This window comes from Heterodontus francisci, chromosome 8 (genome assembly GCF_036365525.1).
Source record: "Heterodontus francisci isolate sHetFra1 chromosome 8, sHetFra1.hap1, whole genome shotgun sequence".
Classification (NCBI taxonomy): Eukaryota; Metazoa; Chordata; class Chondrichthyes; order Heterodontiformes; family Heterodontidae; genus Heterodontus; species Heterodontus francisci.
Genome location: NC_090378.1, coordinates 39,374,944 through 39,399,452, shown reverse-complemented (window position 1 = coordinate 39,399,452; position 24,509 = coordinate 39,374,944). Strand labels below are relative to the sequence as shown.

Below are 24,509 nucleotides of genomic sequence, written 5' to 3'. Positions count from 1 at the left end.
ACAGCGTTTGTACATACTTGCTGGAGGTTCCATACATCAGTATTAAAAAATACCTGGTCCTACAGAAGAAAGGGCGGTATTACCTAATTCTAGGGAATGAAGCCGGACAAGTGGTAGAAGTGTCAGTGGGGGAGCATTTCAGGGATAGTGACCATAACTCTCTAAGATTTAAGGTAGTAATGGAAAAGGACAAAGATGGACCGGAAATAAAGGTGCTGAATTGGGGGAAGGCCAATTTCAATATGATAAAACAGGATCTGGCCAAAGTGGACTGGGAGCAGCTACTTGTAGGAAAGTCTACATCAGACCAGTGGGAGTCATTCAAAGAGGAAATAGAGTTTAGAGCCACCATGTTCCCATTAAGGTGAACGGGAGGATCAACAAGTCCAGGGAACCCTGGATGTCAAGGGATATAGAGGATTGGATAAGGAAAAAAAAGGCTTATGGCAGATTCAGAGAGCTGAAAACAGCGAAGGCACTAGAGTATGGAAAGTGTCGGAGGGCATTTAAAAAAATTAATTAGTAGAGCAAAGAGGGGACATGAAAAAACAATGGTGGGCAAGATAAAGGCTTTTTATAAGTAAATTAAAGGCAAGAGGATAACCAGGGAAAGAGTAGTTCTGAAGAAGGGTCACTGACCTGAAACGTTAACTCTGCTTCTCTCTCCTCAGATGCTGCCAGACCTGCTGAGTATTTCCAGCATTTCTTGTTTTTATTTTAGATTTCCAGCATCTGCAGTATTTTGTTTTTATTAAAGAGTAGGGCCCATTAGGGACCAAAGTGGCAATGTGTGTGTGGAGCCAGAGGACATAGGGGAGGTTTTAAATGATTACTTTTCATCTGTGTTCACTATGGAGAAGGACGATGTAGGTGTAGAGATCAGGGAGGAGGAATGTGATATACTTGAACATATAAGCATTGAAAGGGAGGAAGTATTAGATGTTTTAGAGGGCTTAAAAGTGGATAAATCCCCAGGCCCAGATGAGATGTATCCCAGACTGTTATGTGAGGCAAGGGAGGAGATAGCAGGAGCTCTGACACAAATTTTCAAATCCTCTCTGGCCACAGGAGAGGTACCAGAGGACTGGAGGACAGCAAATGCACTACCATTATTCAAGAAGGGTAGCGGGGATAAACCAGGTAATTACAGGCCGGTGAGTCTAACATCAGTAGTAGGGAAACTATTGGAAAACATTCTGAGGGACAGGATTAATCTCCACTTGGAGAGGCAGCGATTAATCAGGGATAGTCAGCATAACTTTGTCAGGGGGAGATCCTGTCTAACAAACTTGAATTAATTTTTCGAGGCAGTGCTTAGATGTATAGATGAGGGTAAAGCAGTTGATGTAATCTACATGGACTTCAGTCAGGTATTTGATAAGCTCCCACATGGGAGATTGGTTAAGAAGGTAAGAACCCATGGTATCCAGGGCAATTTGGCAAATTGAATCCAAAATTGGCTTAATTGGCAGGAGGCAAAGGGTGATGGTCGAGGGTTGTTTTTGCAAGTGGAAGCCTGTGACCAGTGGTGTACCGCAGGGACCGGTGCTGGGACCCTTGCTGTTTGTAGTGTACATTAATGATTTAGACGTGAATATAGGAGGTATGATAAGTAAGTTCGCAGATGACATGAAAATTGGTGTCATAAATAGTGAGGAGGAAAGCCTTAGATTACAGGACCAAATAGATGGGCTGGTAAGATGGGCGGATCAGTGGCAAATGGAATGTAATCCTGAAAAGTGTGAGGTGATGCATTTTGGGAGGACTAACAAGGTAAGGGAATATACAATGGATGGTAAACCTTGGAGGTACAGAGGGTCAGAGGGACCTTGGTGTACTTGTCCATAGATCACTGAAGGCAGCAACACAGGTAGATAAGGTGGTTAGGAAGGCATATGGGATATTGCCTTTATTAGCCAAGGCATTGAATATAAGAGCAGGGAGGTTATGATGGAGCTGTATAAAAAGCCAGTTAGGCCACAGCTGGAGTACGGTAGACAGTTCTGGGCACTACACTATAGAAAGGATGTGATTGCACTGGAGAGGGTGCAGAGGAGATTCACCAGGATGTTGCCTGGGCTGGAACATTTCAGCTATGAAGAGAGACTGGATAGGCCAGGGTTGTTTTCCTTAGAGCAGAGAAGGCTGAGGGGGGGGGGGTGGGGGGGAACCTGATTGAGGTATTCAAAATTATGAGAGGCATTGATAGTTTAGATAGGAAGAAACTTTTTTTCTGAGCGGAGGGATCACTAACCAGGGGGCATAGATTTAAGGTAGGAGGTTTAGAGGGGATTTGAGAAAAAATGTTTTCACCCAGAGGGTGGTAGAGGCAGGAACCCTCACAACATTTAAGCAGTTTTTAGATGAGTACTTTAAATGCCATAGCATACAAGGCTATGGGCCAAGTGCTGGAAAATGGGATTAGAACAGTTAGGTGCTTGATGGCCGGCACAGACACGAAAGGTCTGTTTCTGTGCTGTCTCACTCTATGACTCTTAAAGAAGCCTAATTTTAACCCTCACAGTTATCTCTAAGTAGCTTAAATAGGTGGTGTTACAGCTTGTTAGATAGCCTGGGATACCTCAGGAGTTCAAGTTTTACATGCTCTTATAAATCTTCCAAAAACACACAAGGTTCCACATGCACATTGATAGGAACATAGGAAATAGGAGGAGTAGGCCATTCGGCTGCTCAAACCTGCTCCACCACTCAACTAGCTCATGGCTGATCTTCTACCTTCACCATTTTCCCACACTATCCCCATGTCCCTTGATATCTTTAATATCTAGAAATCTTTCGATCGGTCTTAAATATACCCAATGACAGCCTTCGCAGCCCCCTGGGGTAGAGAATTCCAAAGATTCACCACACTCTGGGTGAAGAAATTCCTCCTCATCTCAGCCCTCAATGGTCTACCTCTTCTTCTGATGACACCCAGCTCTGTCACCTGCCACGACCTCTATGCTGCCTTTTGCTGCTTGTCCAAAATTCAGTATTAAATGAGCAGAGCTTTCCTTCAAATTACGTTCACTAGCCACCAAGTTCATCACCCTTCATGACCCCTGTCATAGACTGGACCAGACTGTTTACACCTCATTATCCTAGTTAATAGTGAGCTGAACTTCTGACCCCATCAATAAGTCCATCTACTCCACCACTGTAATATCATTGTTCCTCACACCAGCCACAGCCCATTTGCTGCTGAAACCTTCATCGACACTTTTATTACCTCCAGCCTCAACTATTGCAGTGCTCTCCTGGCTGGCCTCCCATCTTCCATGCATAAACTTAAGCTCATACAAAACTCTGCTGCACATATCCCAACTCACACCCCAAGTCCCATTCACCCATTAGCCCTGTTCTCACATTAGCTCCCAGTCCATCAATGCCTCAAATTTAAAATTCTCATCTTTGCTTTCAAATCCCTCCTGGCCTCACCCTACAACCCTCTGAGAACTTTGTGTTCCTCCAATTCTGGCCTCTTATGCATTTTTTCCACAGAGGACATTAGGGTTGTTCCTATGCAGACAACTAATCCATTGTTAAAAGGCTCACTACGGGAAAGCTTATGTAAAAATATCAGTAGACACGTTGGGGATAGGATATTGTAATGGAAACCTGAGGATGGAAGTTCCAATACCAGTGATTCAGGGTGATCTAATCTAGTATGTTTTAGTGACTGGAAGCCAGTGTCCAATGGCATACCACGGGGTCATTTATATAAACGACATAGAGGACTATGTGGGGGGTAGGATCAGTAAGTTTGTGGATGACACAAAGATTGGCCGAGTGGTTAACAGTGAGGTGGACTGTCTTAGGTTACAGGAAGATATAGATGGGATGGTCAAATGGGCAGAAAAGTGGCAGATGGAATTTAACGCTGAAAAGTGTGAGGTGATACACTTTGGAAGGAGTAATGTGACACGGAAGTATTCAATGAATGGCCTGACACTGGGAAGTTCCGAGGAACAAAGGGACCTTGGCGTGTTTGTCCATAGATCTCTGAAGGCAGAAGGGCAGGTTAATAGGGTGGTGAAAAAGGCACATGGGACACTTGCCTTTATCAATCGAGACATAGATTACAAAAGCAGGGAGGTCATGTTGGGGTTGTACATAACTTTGGTAAGGCCACAGCTGGAGTACTGTGCTACGAAGAGAGGTTGTTTTCGCTGGAGCAGAGAAGACTGAGGGGTGACCTGATCGAGGTGTACAAGATTATGAGGGGCGTGGATAGGGAGCAGCTGTTCCCCTTAGTTGAAGGGTCAGTTACGAGGGGTCTCAAGTTTAAGGTGAGGGGCGGGAGGTTTAAAGGGGATTTGAGGAAGAACTTTTTTTACCCAGAGGGTGGTGACAGTCTGGAATGCCCTGCCTGGGAGGGTGGTAGAGGCGGGTTGCCTCACATCTTTTAAAAAGTACCTGGATGAGCTCTTGGCACGTCATAACATTCAAGGTTATGGGCCAAGTACTGGCAAATGGGATTAGACAGGTCAGGTGTCTTTAATGCATCGGTGCAGACTCGATAGGCCAAAGGGCCTCTTCTGCACTGTATTATTCTGTGATTGTGCGGGCGGCACAGTGGTTAGCACCGCAGCCTCATAGCTCCAGGGACCCGGGTTCGATTCCGGGTACTGCCTGTGTGGAGTTTGCAAGTTCTCCCTGTGTCTGCGTGGGTTTTCTCCGGGTGCTCCAGTTTCCTCCCACAAGCCAAAAGACTTGCAGGTTGATAGGTAAATTGGCCAAAATAAAAAAAATTGTCACTAGTATAGGTAGGTGGTAGGGAAATATAGGGACAGCTGGGGATGTTTGGAGGGAATATGGGAGTAGTGTAGGATTAGTATGAATGGGTGGTTGATGTTTGGCACAGACTCGGTGGGCCGAAGGGCCTGTTTCAGTGCTGTATCTCTAATCTAATCTAATCTAACAAGCAGAAATTCCAGCTTGATTGTCAAATCTATCTGCTTTGACAGTATCAATCTGCACATTTTTTGTTAAGGCTGAGATGAAGGACGGGAGAAAAAAGCACATTTGTCTCAAACTGCATCATCATGGGTCAGAGGATTAGGTTAGATGTTCACCCCTGCCACTTCTAGGTAGTTACATAACAGCACTGATAGCTGTGAAAATAAATCTTGCACATGTGATGGTAAGGGTGGGAGAGACAAATAAATAAATGAAAAATAGTCACATTTTGTCAACCTATTTTTGCACTGTCAGGAACCTTCAAAATTTTCCATTTCAGGCTATCTGGGAGAAAACATAGAGCAGAGGGAGATAAATTTTTCCTCGACAAAAATCAGTTTGTCACCTAGCAGCCACAAAGCATCAATGGTGCGACCTGCATGGAGGGTGCTTCTCTGCCACGGTCTTGTCCATGCCTGGGTATCTCTGGAAAGCAAATGCCATCCCTCCCTAACCAAGAAAGATGAGACAGGTTCAGTTGAAATAAAATCTGTTTTTATTTCATATGAAAGCTATTCTCTCCTGATGAGCCAGTGATTAATATTCTTCTATTGATTATCAGTGCAACTCTTCCAGTTCAACATTGTTCCGATATGGGGTGTGTATCTTAGTTGAATCCTTTCCACAGGATAGTATACTGAATGTGTTATTCATTCTTGCATCTGTCGTGAGTGTGTATGTACAGCATCCACAAACGTGGCCACGTGTTCAGGATCCATATCAGGATACATGCCATGCCCCAGGTTTGCGATGTAGCGCTGCGTACCAAACTCTTCAATCATCTTCTTCACCGTTGCACTTATTTTATCCTAAATTTAAGTATAAGGCATCATGATAGGCGACATCAGAATTCATCTTCAAATGTGACTTAAATGCAGAACTTTGCTTCTTCCATTGTTTCTTACCTTAGATGCATAGAGTGCACAAGGATCCATGTTACCTTGAAGGGTTACTTTCTCCCCTGTTCTTTCACTGCAGGAAAAGTAACAAGTCCAATCATTAGCAAACTTCCATCCATTAAAGTTTCAGGCTACATATTTGGTGGTAGGGAAAATAATTTTAAAGGCAGACATCATTCATTCTGATTGGCTCATTTAAAGTGCTATCTGCAAGCATCGGTGTAGCAAATGTCACCCCACTATTTAAGAAGGGAGGGAGAGAGAAAACAGGGAACTACAGACCTTTTAGCCTTACATCACTAGTAGGGAAAGTGCTAGAATCTATTCTAAAGGATGTGATAAATGGACATTTGGATAATAATCTGATTGGGCATATTCAACATGGATTTATGAAAGGGAAATTATGTTTGACAAACCTGTTGCAGTTTTTTGAGGATGTTACTAACAGAATTGATAAAGGGGAGTCAGTGGACAAGGTATACTTGGATTTTCAGAAGGATTTTGATGAAGTCCTCCACAGGAGGTTGGCTAGCAAAATTAAAGCACATGGGATAGGAGATAATATACTGGTATGCATGTATTAAGGATTGGTTAACAGGCAGAAAGCGGAGAGTAGGAATAAGTGGATCATTCTCACATTGGCAGGCTGTGAGTAGTAAGGTACTGCAAGGATCAGTACTTAGGCCCCAGCTGTTCACAATATACATCAATGATTTGGATGTCCAAGTTCGTGGATGACACAAAACTAGGTGGGAATGTGTGTTGTGAGGAAGATGTAAAGTGGCTTCAAGGGGATTTGACCAGACTTAGTGAGTGGGCAAGAATATGGCAGATGGAATATGTGGAAAAATGTGAGGTTATCCACTTTGGTAGGAGGAACAGATGTGCAGAGTATTTCTTAAATGGTAAGAGATTAGAAAGTGTAGATGTGCAAAGGGACCTGGTGTCGTTGTCAATAAGTCACTGAAAGCTAACATGCAGGTACAGCAAGCAATCAGAAAGGCTTCAATTGTATACGACCTTGGTTAGACCGCACCTAGTGTACCTGAGTTTTGAAGAATGAGGGGTGATCCCATTGAAACCTACAAAATACATAAAGGGATAGACAAGGTAGATGCAGGTAAGATGTTTTTCCCTGGTTGAGGAGTCTAGAATCGGGGACACAATTTCAAAATGAGGGGGAAGCTACTTAGAACAGAGATGAGGAGAAATTTCTTTACTCAGAGGGTTGTGAATCTTTGGAATTCTCTACCCCAGAGGCCTGTGGAAGCTGAGTCATTAAGTATGTTTAAAGAAAAGATTGACAGCTTTCTAAATACCAATGACATAAAGGGATATGGGGATAGTGTGGGAAAAAGGAATTGAAGGAGATGATCAGCCATGATCATACTGAATGGCAGAGCAGGCTTGATGGGCTGAATGGCCCACTCCTGCTCCTATGTTCCTAAAGGAAATAAAGCGAGTTAATATTTGTTCCCGGATGTGGGCATCAAAGTCAGACTTATTGCCTATCCTTGACAACTGAGTGGCTTGCTAGATCATTTCAGAGGGCAATCATATTGCATTGGGTCACATATAGGCCAGACCAGGTAAGGACAGCAGATTTCCTTCTCTAGAGGACATGAATGAACTAGTTGGCTTTTTAATGACAATCCAGTGGTCATAACATGGCTACCATTACAGATATTAGTTTTTTTAAATTCCAGATTTGTTTAATTGAATTTAAATTCTCCAGCTTACTAATTCAGTAACATAACCACTATGCTACTGTTCCTGATATGAAGTTGCGAACTGGAACTTTTGCTCTCAACAGGTAAAGAAGGCTTTCTTTAGGGTCTCAGCTACTTAAAGACACTATGGAAAATAATTCTCTTCTGACTGGCTTCTGATTCCACTTAATAAAATAATTCATTATAAAACAAAGCAATGAAAACTGCTTCTCTTTCAGATCAATTCCTCATATGAAATGCAAATTTAGTTATACTTTGTTTATCTTCTGAATCGTCAATTAGCCACTTGGAGCTTGTTAAGTAGTTACATGCAACCTTAGCTCTCAAAAAAACAATTACTTTTACATTCTGCATTTCATTACAGAATATTAGGGGCTGGATTTTCCACTGCCATCTCATCCCAAATTGAGCAGGACAGTACAATAATAAATTCCTGCCTGCTCACCTCAACTTTAACTTTCAACCCCACTGGCTGCCTCTTCCCTGCCTGCTGTATGCCAATGACTGCAGGGAAGTGTTTCCAGCCCATTTTCCTCCTCATTACTTACTGCTACTCCCTGTGATTGCCAGGTGAAGCCTAGTGATACCCTCTGGAGTATGAGGTTTTTTTTTATGTTCTTTCATGGGATGTGGACGTCACAGGCAATGCCAGAATTTGTTGCCCATCCCTAATTGCCCTTGACAACTGAGTGGCTTGCTAGACCATTTCAGAGGGCAGTTTAAGAGTCAGTCATATTACTGTGGGTCTGGAGTCACACGTTGGACAGACTAGGTAAGGACAACAGATTTCCAGATGGGTTTTCATTGTAGTTTGATAGTTTCCAGATTTTTTATTAATTAATTGAATTTAAATTCCACCAGTTGCCATGGTGGGAATTGAACCCCTATCCCCAGTGCATTTGACTGGGCCTCTGGATTACTAGTCGTGACATTACCACTACGCCACTATCTCCCCTCTAATGTGGTCCCCAAGTCTTATAGTGGCCTAATAGTGGTAACTTCTCCCTCCATTCCTGTCTGATCCTTTACCTATGAATAGCTTGAATCTCAACTGAGGCCTTCAATAGAAGATCTGTCACAATTCTTGGGGCTCTTGTGTCCCTTTAAGTGGTATTCCACCTCTTTGAATGCTGCAGATACTTCATATCTGGCATACTATTCGGCTGTGGCAGCATCAGAACTCTCAGCTAAGCCTGATCCTGTCACTGTATGCTTATTTTCCAGCAGGGTTACTGGACACCAATCGCGAGCAGAAATTTTGACAATGTTTTCTCTTTCTTACTCTAGTGCCACTACTGCCGACCTGGTGAAGACTCATTAACTTAGCACAGATAGGATTACATAGAATATACAGCACAGAGAAAAGTTAATCAGCCCAGCTAGTCTGTGCTGTTTATACTCCAGACAAGTCTCCTTCCATTCTATCTTTCTATTCCTTTTTTCTCATATACTCGTTTAGTTTCCTTTTGAAAGCATCTAAGCTATTTACCTCAACCACTTCATGTGGTAGCAAGTTTCATAGCCTAAACATATTCAATGAAAAAAAAATTCCTGATTTTCCTACTGGATTTATTAGTAACTACCTTGTATTTATTCACCCTAGTTTTGGATTCTCCCACAAGTGGAAACATTCTCTCTACATCTACCATGTCCAACCCTTTCATTATTTTAGAAACCTCTATCAGTTTACCTCTGAGCCTTCTCTTTTCTGAAGAAAAAAGCCCCAGTACCATCTACAAGATGCACTGCAGCAACTCGCCAAGCCTCCTTCGCCAGCACCTTCCAAACTCGTGACTTCTTCCACCTCGAAGGACAAGGGCAGCAGACGCACGAGAACATCGCCACCTGCAAGTTTCCCTCCAAGTCACACACCATCCTGACTTGGAACTATATCACTGTTCCTTCACTGTCACTGGGTCAAAATCCTGGAACTCTCTCCCCAACAGCACTGTAAGTGTACCTACACCACATGGACTACAGTGATTCAAGGCAGCTCACCACCATCTCAAGGACAATTAGGGATGGGCAATAAATGCTGACCTTGCCAGCAATGCTCACACCAAGAATGAATTTAAAAAAGGACTGTTCGATCTTTCTCAATAACTGTAACCTCTCAGTTCTGGTACCATCCTTGTAAATCTTTTCTTCACTTTGTCAAAGCTGAGGTTTCTAAAATCCACCTGGCTCAATGAGGTATATAACTACTCAATTTGCTCTTGGAAGTTCTAAAAAAAAAAGAAATGCCTTCCCAGCCAAATGAAATGTTGGGATCTGAAGGGAGCTCTGGATACAAATCTGTTTCTTTTCATCCTTTATACATCAGTTGTATGGGCCTCATCAGAGGCAGTTCAGAGGACAGCCACCAGGTCGATACAAGGTTTAAGACGCTTAATTAACAGGACAGGCTCAGGCAACCATGACTTTTCCCTAGAGAACTCCCAGCCTGCATGATTTTCCTTTGGAGGTGTCAAAGAGGCCTAAAACTTTTTCCTCTACTTTTGCATCCTTTGGGGGTGAGAGGGGGGGAGGGGGTGGATGGGGTGGTGGGATGGTTTGGGGACGTTAATGGCAGCCAGGTCAGGCTGGCTGGACTAGTCATACCTATTCTCGCACGTTCTTAATGTAACTGTCCTATTGTTGTTCTACAACCAGCCTTTCACAACTTCTAGCAGAGTGGCTAATTTGTCAGTAACTGTTTCAACTGACGTTATTTGAAACACAATTTTCCATAAGTTATATATTACTAGACTGATTAGACTGCCAATTAGAATGATTAAAGCAAAGATCTGATTAAATCCACTTGCAATTTTATGCACCAAATCTCACTGTAATCAATTGTAATAGATGAGGTGAATACAGGCTCGTCCTGCATCATGTCAAATACAAAATCTTTTCATATCAATAAAGACATCAATGAAATTAGTTTCTGAAGATGGTTGCTCAATCAGAAGCTGAAAACAAGAGTCAGAAGGCCAAGAGAGATCATTTTGTGACCTCAAAGCATAGGAGAAGAGGAAGATGTGACATAAATAAGAAAGAAGATGGATTCCCCACACGTAGGGCATCCAGGGTGGAAGACCCATCAAATCACACACTCAGTACTGTGTGAATCTACATCAGTGCAGTGAAGCAAAGGAAATTGTATTTTATGGATGCAATAAGGTGGGACACAAAACAATTGCTGGTTCTAAAGGTCTTGGTACAGGTGTACAGACTGCAGTGAGGCATGAGATGGCTGGTAGTGCCAGGAATTTGGCAATGTATTTATGCCCCATCATGGTGGACAAGTTGCAAATAAAAGGTTTGTATAATAAAAGGTTAATTTGATGGTGGTATACCACAGTCATTTGTTCTGTATTAAAGAATGTTCTACATTTTATTTGTTTTTACATTTAACCACAGATATACAAGGTAAGTCCACAGGGTGGAAGACGGTTGTATACCCAAGGATCTTCTGTATGGTGAAGTAGCTGGGGCCAGGCTACCAGTGGGGTGCCCAAAGCTCCACTTCAGGGATGCATGCAAGCGTGACATGAAGGCCCTAACTGTCGACTATCGCACCTGGGAGTCAGAGGGAAATAGCGACACATTCTGTAGACTGGTGTGCACTACCACGATGACCATTTGCTACAGCAGCTCGACGACAGGCGCCAACGTCAAAAACAACAACTCACTGTCATGTGGCAGCTTCACATGCAGCACTTGTGGCAGAACCTGCCTCTCAAGGATTGGGCTTCACAGCCGTCAGCAAAGGTGCACCAAGAAAAGACACCCCACCTAAATGTTTGCTGTGTGTCCATCATCTTTCATAGATGGAAGGTTGCCAACCAACTGGGTAAGTATACATTTAAAATAGTTAAGATTTAAAAGGGAAATTGTCCTTCCTTATTAAATTACAAGATGGAGGCTGAAGTGCTGCTATCTGAGAACATAGGCAGGCCGTTTGATCTGTAGATGCTATAGAAGCTTTAGCCCAAGTGCTACTCTAACTTTACTTTGTTGAAGTATTAATAGATAAGTGAAGCCAGGATGAATTGTGAACAGCTATTCATTAAGTAATTGCACAATTATGTATTTGAACTTGACTGAATACAAATATCAATCAAATCAATGAGGCCTTTTAAACTGGGTTATATAGTGCTGATTTTCTTCAGCATTGCTAATTCAATTTCTGAAATTGGCACAGACTATGTGAGGTAAGCAAAATTATCACCTCACCCACATACAAACATCGCATCAGGAAGTCAACGAAAACTGTTTCCTCAAAAAACTCTGGCAGATTATTGGCTAGTATAAGAAATTTGTTCCAGAAAATATTTTAACTACTTGTGATCTGAATTCAATCTTTGTTTTCTAAATGTTCATACAATCAGCTCTTGCTGTAATTTTCTGCTTCTGTGCAATTATCTCAGTTGCAAACATATCAACTAGTTTCAGTCCAAATGTAATGGCCCAGCAGTGCAGAATTTACCACTTTTTCCTAAGTAGACAGGAGTGCATGATGGGAATCCCATGCTAACTGTCCTTGCATCTTCTACCCTCTATAAACTAGAACTCAACCAAAGCTGTTCTCTGTATCCTAACTTGCACCACGTTCCGTTCACTCATCATCCTTGTGCTTGCTGACCTGCGTTGGCTCTCAGTACGACAACTCCTCAAATTAATAAGTTTCATCCTTGTTTTCAAAACCCTCAACCCTCCCTATCTCTTTAACCTGTACAACCCTCCAAGAACTCTGCATTGCTCCAATTTTGCCCATTGTGCATACCCACTTTCTTTGCCCCACGTTCTAGAACTCCCTCCCCAAATCTCTTTGTCTCTTTCATCCTTGACCAAGACACTCCTTAAAACCATCTCTGATTAAGGTTTTGGTTACCTGTCTTTGGTTCGATGTCAGTTTTTGTCTGATTACGAAGTGCCTTGGGATATTTTACTATGATAAAGGTGCTCTACAAATGCAACAAAATGTTGATTATGATGTTTTACATTGTAATTAAAGGATAATAGTTAGTCCTGTGACACATCATCCATTCACAGTATGCAATGTGCAAGTTTCAATTTATAGGAAACTCAGTATGCTTACAGAAGCTGTCACAAATTTTGGGCCTGCATTAGATATTTTCCTCAGGTTCAACCCTAGTCACTCCCATAAGCAGACCTTATGTCTCTTTAATTTAATTTACTGCCCAATATCTAGTCTAATGATAGTGAGGATATGGACCACACTATCTCCCTCCCCAGTCACTGTCTCAGGTTGAATCAAATTGCTCAAAACCTATGCAATCAGTTCAACCAAGCTAAGCTTCCACCTAATCACAATGACTGCTTACTTCCACCTCCATCCCTACCTCAGCCCATCTGCTGCAGAATCCCTCATTCACGTATCTGTCAGCTCCAGACTCCATTATTTCAATGCTCTACTGACTGGTTTCCAATTCTCAAACATCCATAAACTTCATCCCATCCAAACCTCTGCTGCTCATATCCTATCCCATGTCATGCCATTCCTGTCCATCACACCTGTCCTTGTTAATCTACACTGGCTCTTGGTCACCCAACATCTAAAATTTAAAGTTCTTATCCATCTGTTAAAATACTTGCATCGTCTTGCACCTCCTTGTATCTGTAACCTCCTCCAGCTCTACTACCCCGTGTCCACCCCCCATTCACCTTCACCCTATCAGCTGCTATGATGCACTCAAATTCTTTCCCTAAAACCATGTTTCCCTAATCTTCACCATTCCTTAAATTCATCTCTTTGACCAAACTTTGTCATCCCTCCCGATGTCCTCCTCTCTGGCTCAGTAAAGTTTTATAAACAGCAAGGCAATAAATGACCAGATCATATGTTTTTGGTGTTGGTCACGACACCAGTAGAACTCCATGCTCTTCTGTGAATCATGCCATGGGATTATTTATGTCAACCTGAGATGGCAGACCGAGCCTTGGTTTAACATCTCACCCAGAAGTCAGTTCCTCTGGCAGAACTCCCTCAATACAGCACTGGAATGTCAGCCTGGATATGTGCTTCAGTCTCTGGCATAGGCTTGAATCCACAACCTCCTGACTCGGAGGCAAGGGTGCTAACACTGAGCCAGCACTGACACCAATCATAAAGGGCTGTGATGAGGTAAAATAATGACTGCTTCTGCTAATCAGTGAGATAGCAATGAGAGGCCACAATTTTGAAATAATCACAATGTTTTGTTAGAAAAAATTCTTTGCACAAAGGTGGTTAGAATTCTCTGCTATAGACTACTGTTGAAGTAGCGTTCATAAATTAGTAATAGAATTAGCAGGAGTGAGCAGGAAAGTGAGATTAGATGTGGAGAAGAACACTTGCGCAGACATGATGGGCTGAATTGTCTGTTTCTGTGCTGTAACATTCTATAATTTCCAAACATTTCGCTGAAACATTCTAATCTTCCAACCCACCTGTAAAGCCTCAGCTGTAGGAAGAGAAAAACAAGGACCAGGAATCTATCAATTCTTTTGAGATTTGAATTAAACATTCTAAAGACCACCTGGTTGATGTTCTTGCTCAAGGATTAGTCAAAAAAAAATTTTAATGAAGTATTTTGATCAGATTTACTGTCTTACATGTATTCAGATGTGTTATAAATGGCATGCCACAATCAGAACGGTTGCATGTGATTAATCTCGATTTACCCTTTCCCTCATCATCATACGTTCATAGTTCAGCAAATAGGTAGGTAACCTACCTAATATGGAGTTTAAAATAGTTGCATCATGCAAGCAGTGATTAATTTCTAAGTTGGTTTCTTATTTCAAATGTTTACATTTAAAAACTAAACTTGCTTTAACAACTGTACCTGGTTTTAGAAACACACAGCAACAAGCACAGGTTATTGATCTTGCACATGAACATAATCTTCAGTGATTCCTTACATTTACCTCTCCTTTCTAACTGCAGCAGCACCACCACCTCCCACCCTCCCTGACTCCACACCATAAAGAAAATAAAACAGACTACAATGACTGCAGGCTCTATGGCATGAACAGCTAGACAGGATGGTTGGTGGACAGGTGCACGGTTCTTTAGCAGCCACACCTTCACAATAGTGCACTTGGCAGCATTTGTGTTTATTTACAAAAACTTCTCAGTTTGCTTGGTAATGGCTCCCAGGCATGTCGACAGGCCGTTAAGTTACCAAACAGTGACACTTATTTACAGTTGTACCTCACTGAGTAATTATACAGCTGGGACCTGTCTATGATCAGAGTCTAAACATGATCTTAAAATGGCAAGCCAGAAGGGTACTGAACTAATCAGATTTAAAAAAAAATAATCCTACCATGAAGTGAATCATGCAGGATATTCAAACAATACAGCTTGTGGTAACTTGCCTTTAAATACCCACTTCTCCTTACTCATAGGAATTTGCTGAATGGAATATTATAATAACTTGATAAATTACAGGAGGAGGAGGAGGAAGGAGGGGTGGGGGGGGGCCTAGTGGCATAGTCGAAACACTGGATTTAAATCCAGCCCATACTGACAAAATTAAAAAGGCCACTAGCTGTAAAAGTCCAAAGTGAAATAGATTTGGCCAAGCTCAAACCAGTTCCTTGTCATCACAAATCCACAACAAAATAAATTACAATTCATATGGTGGCTTTTAATCAACTTTTCACAGACAGCCCACAAGAATGATTGTGGTATAGCAGGGAGATGTTCTTTGAAGGCTCTGGTTAAGGGGTTAAAGACAGACAGACAGACTTGCATTTTTATTGCTGCTTTCAGGTCCTGGACATTCCAAAAGGCTTCCCAGTCAATGAATTACTATTTAAAGTGCAGGCTAAAAATCAACAGTAACAACTGGTGCCTTTAACCTAGAAAAATTGTCTCAAGGCAGTGTTGTTTGTAGGAAAATGTGTCAGTTTGCATGCAACTAGGTCCCAGAGACAGCAATGAGATGAATCACCAGTTAATCTGTTTAAATGCTATTGTATTTGGATCAATGTTGGCCGAGAAACAGAAATGCTCCTCCCTCCCTTTGTAATTTTTACTGACGTTTCTATCTCTGCACCTTCATTGCCAACTCCAACCCCACTCCCAACAGTCCTGCCACATCCAGTCGTGAATGGTGGTGGACAATTAAACAACTAACAGGAGGAGGAGGCTCCACAAACATTCCCATTCTCAATGATGGGGGAGCCCAGCACACTAGTGCAAAAGACAAGGCTGAAGCATTTGCATCCATCTTCACCCAGAAGTGCCAAGTGGTGATCCAACTCGGCCTCCTGAGACAGATACCAGTCTTTAGCTATTCCGATTCACTCCACGTGATATCAAGAAATGGCTGAAGGCATTGGATACTGCAATGGCTATGGGCCCTGACAACATGCTGCCAATAGTACTGAAGAATTGTGCTCCAGAACTAGCTGCGCCCCTAGCAAAGCTGTTCCAATACAGCTACAACACTGGCAATCTACCCAGCAATGTGGAAAATTGCCCAAGTATGTCCTGCCCACAAAAAGCAGGACAAATCCAACCCGGCCAATTACCGCCCTATCAGTCTACTCTCAATCATCAGTAAAGTGAAGGGACATCGACAGTACTATCAAGCGGCATTTGTTCAGCAATAACCTGCTCACTGAAGCACAGTTTGGGTTCTGCCTGGGCATCTCAGCTCCTGACCTCATTACACCCTTGGTCCAAACATAGACAAAAGAGCTGAACCCCAGAGGTGAGGTGAGGTGAGAGTGAGCTTAACGCAATCAAACAGAGTCAACATGGTTTTGTGAAAGGAAAATCATGTTTGACAAATTTGGGGATTGCAGAGTGGATAAAGGGGAACTGGTAGATGTAGTGTATTTGGATTTCCAGAAGGCATTCGATAACGTGCCACATAAAAGATTATTGTACAAGATAGGAGCTCACAGTCTTGGGGGTAATGCATTAGCATGGATTGAGGATTGGTTAACACACAGAAGAGAGAGAGTTGGGATTAATGGGTCTTTTTCAGGATGGAAAGACGTAACTAGTGGAGTGCCACAAGGATCAGTCCTAAGACCTCAATTATTTACTATCTATATTAATGACTTGAAGGAGGGGGCAATATTGTAATATATTGTAATTTGTAATATATCCAAATTTGCTGACGATACAAAAATAGATGGGAGGGCATGTTGTGATGAGGACATGAGGAATCTGCCAAGGGGATATAGATAGATTGAGTGAGTGGGCAAAAACTTGGAAGATGGAGTTTAATGCAGGAAAGTGTGAGGTCATGCACTTTGGTAGGAAGAATCAAAAGGCAGACTATTATTTAAATCAAGAGAGACTCCAAAAAAGTGCAGCACAGAGGGATCTGGGTGTTCTTGTGCATGAAACACAAAAAGTTAGCATGCAGGTGCAGCAAGGAATTAAGAAGGCAAATGGAATTTTGGTCTTTTTGCTGGGGGGTTGGAGTTTAAAAATAGGGAAGTATTGTTACAACTGTACAGGATGTTGGTGAGGCCGCACCTGGAGTACTGTGTACAGTTTTGGTCCCCGTATTTAAGAAAGGATTACTGGCATTGGAGGCAGTTCAAAAGAGATTCACTAGTCTCATTCCCGGGATGAAGAGGTTGACTTTATCAAGAACAGGTTAGGCCTTTATTCATTAGTGTTTAGAAGAATGAGGGGTGGTCTTATTGAAACGTACAAGCTTTTGAGGGGGCTTGACAGGGTAGATGTTGAGAAGATGTTTCCACTAGTGGGGGAATCTTGAACTAGTGGACAGTTGCAGAATAAGGGGACACTCATTTAAAGCTGAGATGCAAAGGAATATCTTCTCTCAGAGGGTAGTGAATGTCTGGAATTCTCTACCCCAGAGAGTTGTGGAGGCTAGATCACAAAGTATTTAAAGAGGTGGCAGATAGATTTTTGAAATATCGGGGAGTTGAGGACAATGATGAGCTGGCACAAAAGAGGAGTTGAGGTCTGGGGCAGATCAACCATGATCTTATTGAATGGTGGGGCAGGCTTGAGGGGCCAAATGGCCTACTCCTGCTCCTATTTCTTATGTTCTTAACATCAAGGCAGTATTTGACTGAGTATGACATCAAGGAGCCATAGCTAAACTGGAGTCAATGGGAATCAGGGGAAAACACCTAGTTGGCTGGAGTCATACCTAGTACAAAGGAAAATGGTTCTGGTTGTTGGAGATCAATCATCTCAGTCCCAGGACATCACTGTAGCAGTTCCTCAGAGTAGTGTCCTAGGCCCAACCATCTTCAGCTGCTTCATCAAAGACCTTCCTTCCATCATAAGGTCAGAAGCGGGGATGTTCGCTGATGATTGTGCAATGTTTAGTACCATTCGTGATTCCTCAGGTACTGACACAGCCCATGTTCAGATGCAGTAAGACCTGGATAACATCCAGGGCTGGGCTGATAAGTGGCAAGTAACATTCACACCAGGCAAGTGCCAGGAAATGACCATCTCAAACGAGAGAATCTAACCACCTCCCCATGATGTTCAATGACATTACCACCACTGAATCCCCCAACATCAACATCCAGGGAATTACCACTGACCAGAAACTGAACTGGACCAGCCACATAAATGTTGTGGCTATAAGAGCAGGTCAGCGGCTGGGAATTCTGCGGTGAGTAACGTACCTCCTGACACCCCAGTGCCTGTCCACCATCTACAATGCACAAGTCAGGAGTGTGATGGAATACTTGCTTGAACCAAAAAATGCACTTGTGTTCAAATCCCACATCATTACTAACTTTTTTTTCTACCACTCTGCATCAACGTTTCCTGTGAAATGCCTTGAGACTTCTACTTTAAAGGTGTTACATAAGTACAAGCTGCTTTCTGTTACTACTGCTAATTGCTGCCATCATGACTGCTGCACTGCCTGTGGAGCTCTGCTTCATGTATTGAGATAGTAGCCTTTCAACTTCAGGACACGAGAGAAAGGATTGCAATGGGGTCTGTGAGGAGGAACTGGAGGATTTAGCTCTGAAACAGGATAGGACAATCCTGCTTGCATTCTAATGGTTACAGGAAGTGATTAAATTATGTAATTCAGAGTTTCAGATAGCATTATTTCTTGCTTGTACTAGCATTTGGCAATTTCATCCTTCCTCCCCGAACAAAATTATATTAGGAATCTCTCTCCTTGGGTTTTCCTTTAAATTATATGTAGTTTCAATTTTACATTGAGGGAAAGGTTATTTAGTTCTTGGTTAGCTTCTGCTTCATATAATGGCTGTCTATGCCTGCCTTTCAGTGCACTCTTTGGTGCTGATGCTAGTACTAAGGGGTTAATGATTATTGCCAACAATGAAGGATTTAACCAAGTAATGACTTGCAGTCAATTAATGAGCATGTTTTACCTCCATGTTGTTGCTAAATTGTGGATGGCTGCTACCTGTTCTCAAAGTTCAAGTCCAGAATGGGTTAAATGTTGAATAAATATTTCTCCATTTTCTACACAGATGTCTTATCTCATCTTTGTTGTTTTCTGAACGCAAGCCCCTTATGTAACAAAAGCAGACTCTATTCTGCTGTAATTCAAGTTTTTTTTTCAAAATATATACAGGGCCTATTACTCAAAGAACCCCTTGATGTTTAGTAGTCTTTAGTATTCTTGTTGAAGGGAGTAATTAAAATGTTTACTATGCTTCAACAACAAAGCTATTTCAACAAAGCCACTTTATTCCCTATTTTTGTTTTGTTTAATCTATTATTTTCTCTCCCACTTTTTCAGTTCCTTTTTATACTTATTTTCCTCGCCGAGATTTGCATAGGATGTAGGATGGTGCCCTGCACTCCAGGACCAGATTAGCATTAAGATAGTTCAATGGACACTCCCCCTCACTCTTGTCTGATAAACAAATGAATCTGCAAACATACAATGTGGAGGGGTTTTGCTAATCAGAAATGCCAGGGAGTGGGGTTAGGCAGTGAGGGAAAGAGGGAGTTGGAAGCTTCCAAAATTAACTTTAACCAAAAGGGGATTAGTTCAAGGGAGAACTTGGAATGAGGTAGGGGATGTGGGTAGAGCAATATTGGTGGTGAGGGATACAAAGAGGAGGGCATCTCTGGCCATCTCTTCTCATCCCTATTCTATTCCAATCCCACTTCATTCTGTGTCTGCCTCTGGAAAGATTTTCCCCACAGTCATTTACACATGCACTTTCAATCTTACAAATACCTAGCCTTTGGCCTTTCATTAATCACCATATTTCTGCAACATTGATTTGCTCAACTGCACCCTTGTTGCCAACGTAATTATTATTCTCCCCTATCCAGGTCTTTCACCCTTGTATGCTCCAGCTTTGATTCAAGTCCAAAGGGACGCAGATTTGAGCATATCTGATGCACAACTGGTTTATCCATCCGTTGCCAGAGCTAGCTGGGCAACATCAGGCTTACGAGTCTCCATCTTCTGGTAGAGTGTGCAGTTATAGGCATGAGTGTGCATCACAGAATACTGATGCCCAAGTAAGAAGAATGCAACACGCAAAGCAAAATTATATTAGATTTTTGAGTTAGAATTTTTAATTTACATAAAGTGTTCATTCTTGCATTTTTTTTTACTGGGGAGAAAAGAGTGCTAAGTAGTAGTGCTGTGTTCAATAGGTTGATCTTTAAATCTCCACTATTTGAATGTTTTTTGTTATTAGAGGTTTGTCAAGTAAATTTATGTTTAATTTCTGCTCTGCTTACCGTGCAACTTTAGGCTGAATAGTCCAGTCTAACCCCACCACCTCATACCCAGATTGTGAAATATCTTCCAAGGCATAATGGGCGTCTTTTGCAAACACAATCTGAAAAAAAACCCACAGTGAGATAGGTTATTTGGAAAATGAGCAAACCTCATGTTCAAACTGCTATAAACATTGTCAACTCTAATGCAGAAGCAAAATATGGTGAATGCTGGAAATCTGAATTAAAAACAGAAAAATACTGGAAATACTCAGGCAACATCTATGGACAGAGAAACAATTAACATTTCAGGTTGATGACCTATCAAACTGGGAAAAGTTAGAGCTGTTATAGGCTTTAATAAAATGAAAGGAAGTGGCCTTGGAAAGGCTATAGCATGACTCACCAGAATGAAACTGTAGTATAAAATATTAAATTATGAGGATAGGTTGCCTAAGCTTGTATTTCCTCGAGTGTAGAAAGTTGTGCAGTGATCTAATTGAGGTCTTTAAAATGATAGAGAGAGAGGAGCCTTTCATCCCATCAGACTGAGCTGGAGTTGAACTTTAGCCGTAGAGGGGAAAGCACAAAAAACACTTCAAATATGACTCTTCTTCTAATCAATACTTCCTTCAGACACCAAGGCCAAGATTGGGAATCACTGACGAAACTCATGTATACTCTGTTTTGCCATGTTTATCTGTATATTTACTTTCTTTGAGAACTCTCACAATTTGCCAGTTATGAAAAGGGAATGAATGTAAAATCTCTGCAAAACTTGCCTGGAATTATATTGCTTTTATACACACTGAAAACTGTAATGATCAATATTTCAATGTACGAAGTGTCACGCTCAGGGAAAGTGCAGCAATGGAAATACAAAGCAAACCGAAGAGTTATAAAAAATAGAACAATTTAAAAAGACTGGTACACTTGCCTTTAATAAGATGGCAGACAAAATCACATGACATATACCTTCTCCTGCACTGCCTGCTAGAACTGAAACTTATTACTACATCTGCATTGAAATTAAACAGCTCATCACACAGCGATGTGAGCTGTCCACAAAGTGAGATAAAACAAAGGCAACAGCAGACGATCTGTCTCCAGCTACACTCACTACAATAAGATGAGATCGGAAGCCATTGTATAGCCCCTCAGGAACCAAAAGCGCAAAGTCACATGGGCAAACTAACACTTTATGAATTTATCTTTAAAGGTAACTTTTTTGTAGAACAAAGGGAGTCATCAATCATTCAAGTTCAGAACATCAATCATCAAGATCATGTCTGGTATCTCCAACCACAGAGAAAACATCGAAAGCCATATTTAATTCCAGCACATGGCAGAAAGAGACATCAGTTCCAGCCACGACATTTGAACCCTGCTGAGATGAGTTGGCAACCAACTACAGCAGAGAAGTAAGACAGTGTCTTTTGAACTCCTCCTCCACCTGTGAAAATTGAATTAAAAGATAAAGATACCAGAGCAGTCTTCAAACTGAAGTATTGACTGCCATGAGACTTCAGCAACTCAGCAAGGCCCAGAGAACCAGCTAACAGGCCTGCAACTTTAAAACTTACCTTCAAAGAGCATCCCACAGGTTCTTCCTGAAAACAACAGACTTTTACACCTTAAACTCTCAACACCTCATACCTATTACTTTTCTATCTTTTCTGGAGTGTGCATGAGAGTCTGAATGTGTGCGTGGATGGTGTTGCGAACATTTCGGGTGATTATTGTTTCATAAATATTTAATCATCTGTTTCATCTCATGAGAAATCCTGTCACTGTCTGTTTATTTGGACAAAACAGGGGCTGAAACACTAATTTAAAACAAAACACTGCTTGTGGTCAGTTGGGAGGTGACTAGTGGAAACCAGCCACGCTATTCCCCACCTGCCCATAACATAAGTATCTGATAACCTGATATCAGTTTCCAATTATGGTGGAACCTTGATTTCCTGCCCTATTGCAGTGATACAGTGGAAATGTGAATAATTGTATTTCACTGGAAGAAGCAGCACATTAAGCAAATCTTCAGGGACAGCACAGGAGGCTGGATACAAGGTCCCACTAAATCCGACATCTCACTGCATCCCACCCACATCAATAAATTGGAGAAGTCACTGATCTTCCATCCTTCAAAACAAACATTCTACCAAGTCTGGCATTATAAACCCCCTTCCTTCAAGTAAACCAAGTATTCACTGACCCCACCCTAGCTCTTCTAATTGCAAATATTCATCTTCTGTCAGCATTAGCAACAGCTGCGTTTCTATTCAGAATACAAATGAACAAGACCATTAGACACTGTTCATTGTAGTTTTAAACACACCTAGTACACATAAAAACCTGTAAATGTTATAAGCAGCATTTTATGTGCAGTTAGCTATATTCAGTGTTTTGTTATTTAGCAGGATAAGGATTAAAGTATTATCAATAGCATTTGTCAGTTCATGAGTGGCATTAGCAGATTGACTACTTGCCATGTTATAGGCAAAACTTCAGTAACCTAGAACGTATGCAGTGCCTTTAACATATCTTTTCAAAAAGTGGCCAGACACTGAACAGGAGTTTGAGAGAGAAGTCATCAAAGTCATGGCTGAAAAGGTAGGGTTTGAGGGAACTTTTGAAAGTGGATAGATAGGTAAATGGTCCTTCATTTTCAAAGATGTGATTTCCTTAAATGTGAAAAATGTTTCTGCGCATGGCTTCAAAGGTCAAAACAATACAGTCGGTGTTTTTCACATATTTCACAGTATAAAATCCCACGTGTTTGCTGAGTTACGTCTGGCTGTTGTTGGTATTGTTCCTGATTTTAGCTTTTTCTAAATCGAGTTCCTGAATGATGTATTGTTCACACCTTGAACAGCTTTATGACACTTCCTGTGGTCAGTTGCAGGTTCTCCCACCCATCATGGTCAAGGGATAGATTATATAATTCTGCAACACCATCACAATTTGCATTTGTACAGCACCTCTGAAGTGCCTTGGAATGCTTTGTGTTAAAGAGACATAGACAAATAAAGTTATTGAGCTAAAGGAGGACACGTTAGTCGCATTGACACAACCTTAGTCAAAGGGGTGGGTTTTAAGGAGGGTCTTGAAGGAGATGGAATGTCAGAGGGGTCTAGGAAGGGAATTCCATAATGTGGGACCTAGGCAGCACAAGGTGTAGGCACCAATTGTGGGGAAAAGAAAGGGAGATGCAAAAGAGGTTAGAATCAGGCGAATTGAGAGTTTGGGAAGGGGATAGGACTGGAGGTTAGAGATAATAGTGGTGGGTGAAATACCTTCCTTCTGACTTTGGGATTGTTTTGCCATTTTCCAACATGTCACTGACTACTTGCTTTGATAGTCATTGCTGATTGTATTGAGTTTATGCTGAGCAAGGCACTATGAGCTACTGCTCGAGTACCTCTATATTTGGGAGTTTGTGCCATAGATGGAACTAATCCAGTTCATGGATAAGATGCCTTTGTGAGTGAGCAGGATGAAGGGTACGCACAGGTGCATATGCGCAGACAATGCCTAATACAGAAGAAACATTCTTCCTAAATTAAATTCTTTAGTTATAACAACCAGTTTAGGACTGTGCAGCCTTTTATACAACAATCCAATTTCCTTTAAACATTCAACATGTATTGACCTGAATATTTTCCAGAATGTATGCATGAGAGTAATTCTAGCATAACAATTGAGGTACTGTACACAGACAGACACACACAAAGACCAATCTGAAGGAGGTCAACACAGAGATCACAGAACAGATTATAGAGAACATACAGATGTATTAAAATGTCTACTGGAATCAAAGCAGCCGTATAGAATGTCTTGGAGAGTTATGTAAACTAAACCAACAGTGGGGGGTAATAAAGGAGCAATCCTCTCACCAACTACCACCAATGAAATCAAAACTTGATATTGGAATTTAAGGTCCTAAATCAGATTTAAATTTAGAATAAAACAAATTGATTTACTTGAATTTGCATAATTTAACATCTGCTGTGCAATTAACAAAAAAAAAACCACACAAAATAAAATCTGGGTTACACACTCATCTGGCTTAGGTTCAAACCCAGCCCAAATTGATGATGAAATCTCTTCTGCGTGCTGACATAAGGGTCTGATGTGAAATAAGTTTGAACAATCTCAATCCTGTTCTGGGTGGACCCCTCACTTGGCAATCGCGCTCATAGAGGCTGGTGTGGTAAAAGGAAATATATCACAGTTGTTGGTGGCTTATGA

The 24,509-nt window shown here is 41.6% G+C and overlaps 1 protein-coding gene across 2 annotated transcripts in view; it reads right to left on the bottom strand.

Moving 5' to 3' along the window:
• Positions 1–5,432: 5,432 nt before the first annotated feature.
• urod (uroporphyrinogen decarboxylase) overlaps positions 5,433–24,509 on the bottom strand; it is a 65,990-nt gene continuing 46,913 nt past the window's right edge. For both annotated transcript variants that reach the window (XM_068036988.1, XM_068036987.1), the window contains 3 exons: positions 20,280–20,380; positions 5,865–5,931; positions 5,433–5,768 (listed from right to left, as the gene is read on the bottom strand). In XM_068036988.1, coding sequence (XP_067893089.1) covers positions 5,610–5,768; positions 5,865–5,931; positions 20,280–20,380 — 327 coding nt within the window. In that variant the 3' untranslated portion in view covers positions 5,433–5,609. The remainder of the gene's footprint in view (positions 5,769–5,864; positions 5,932–20,279; positions 20,381–24,509) is intronic.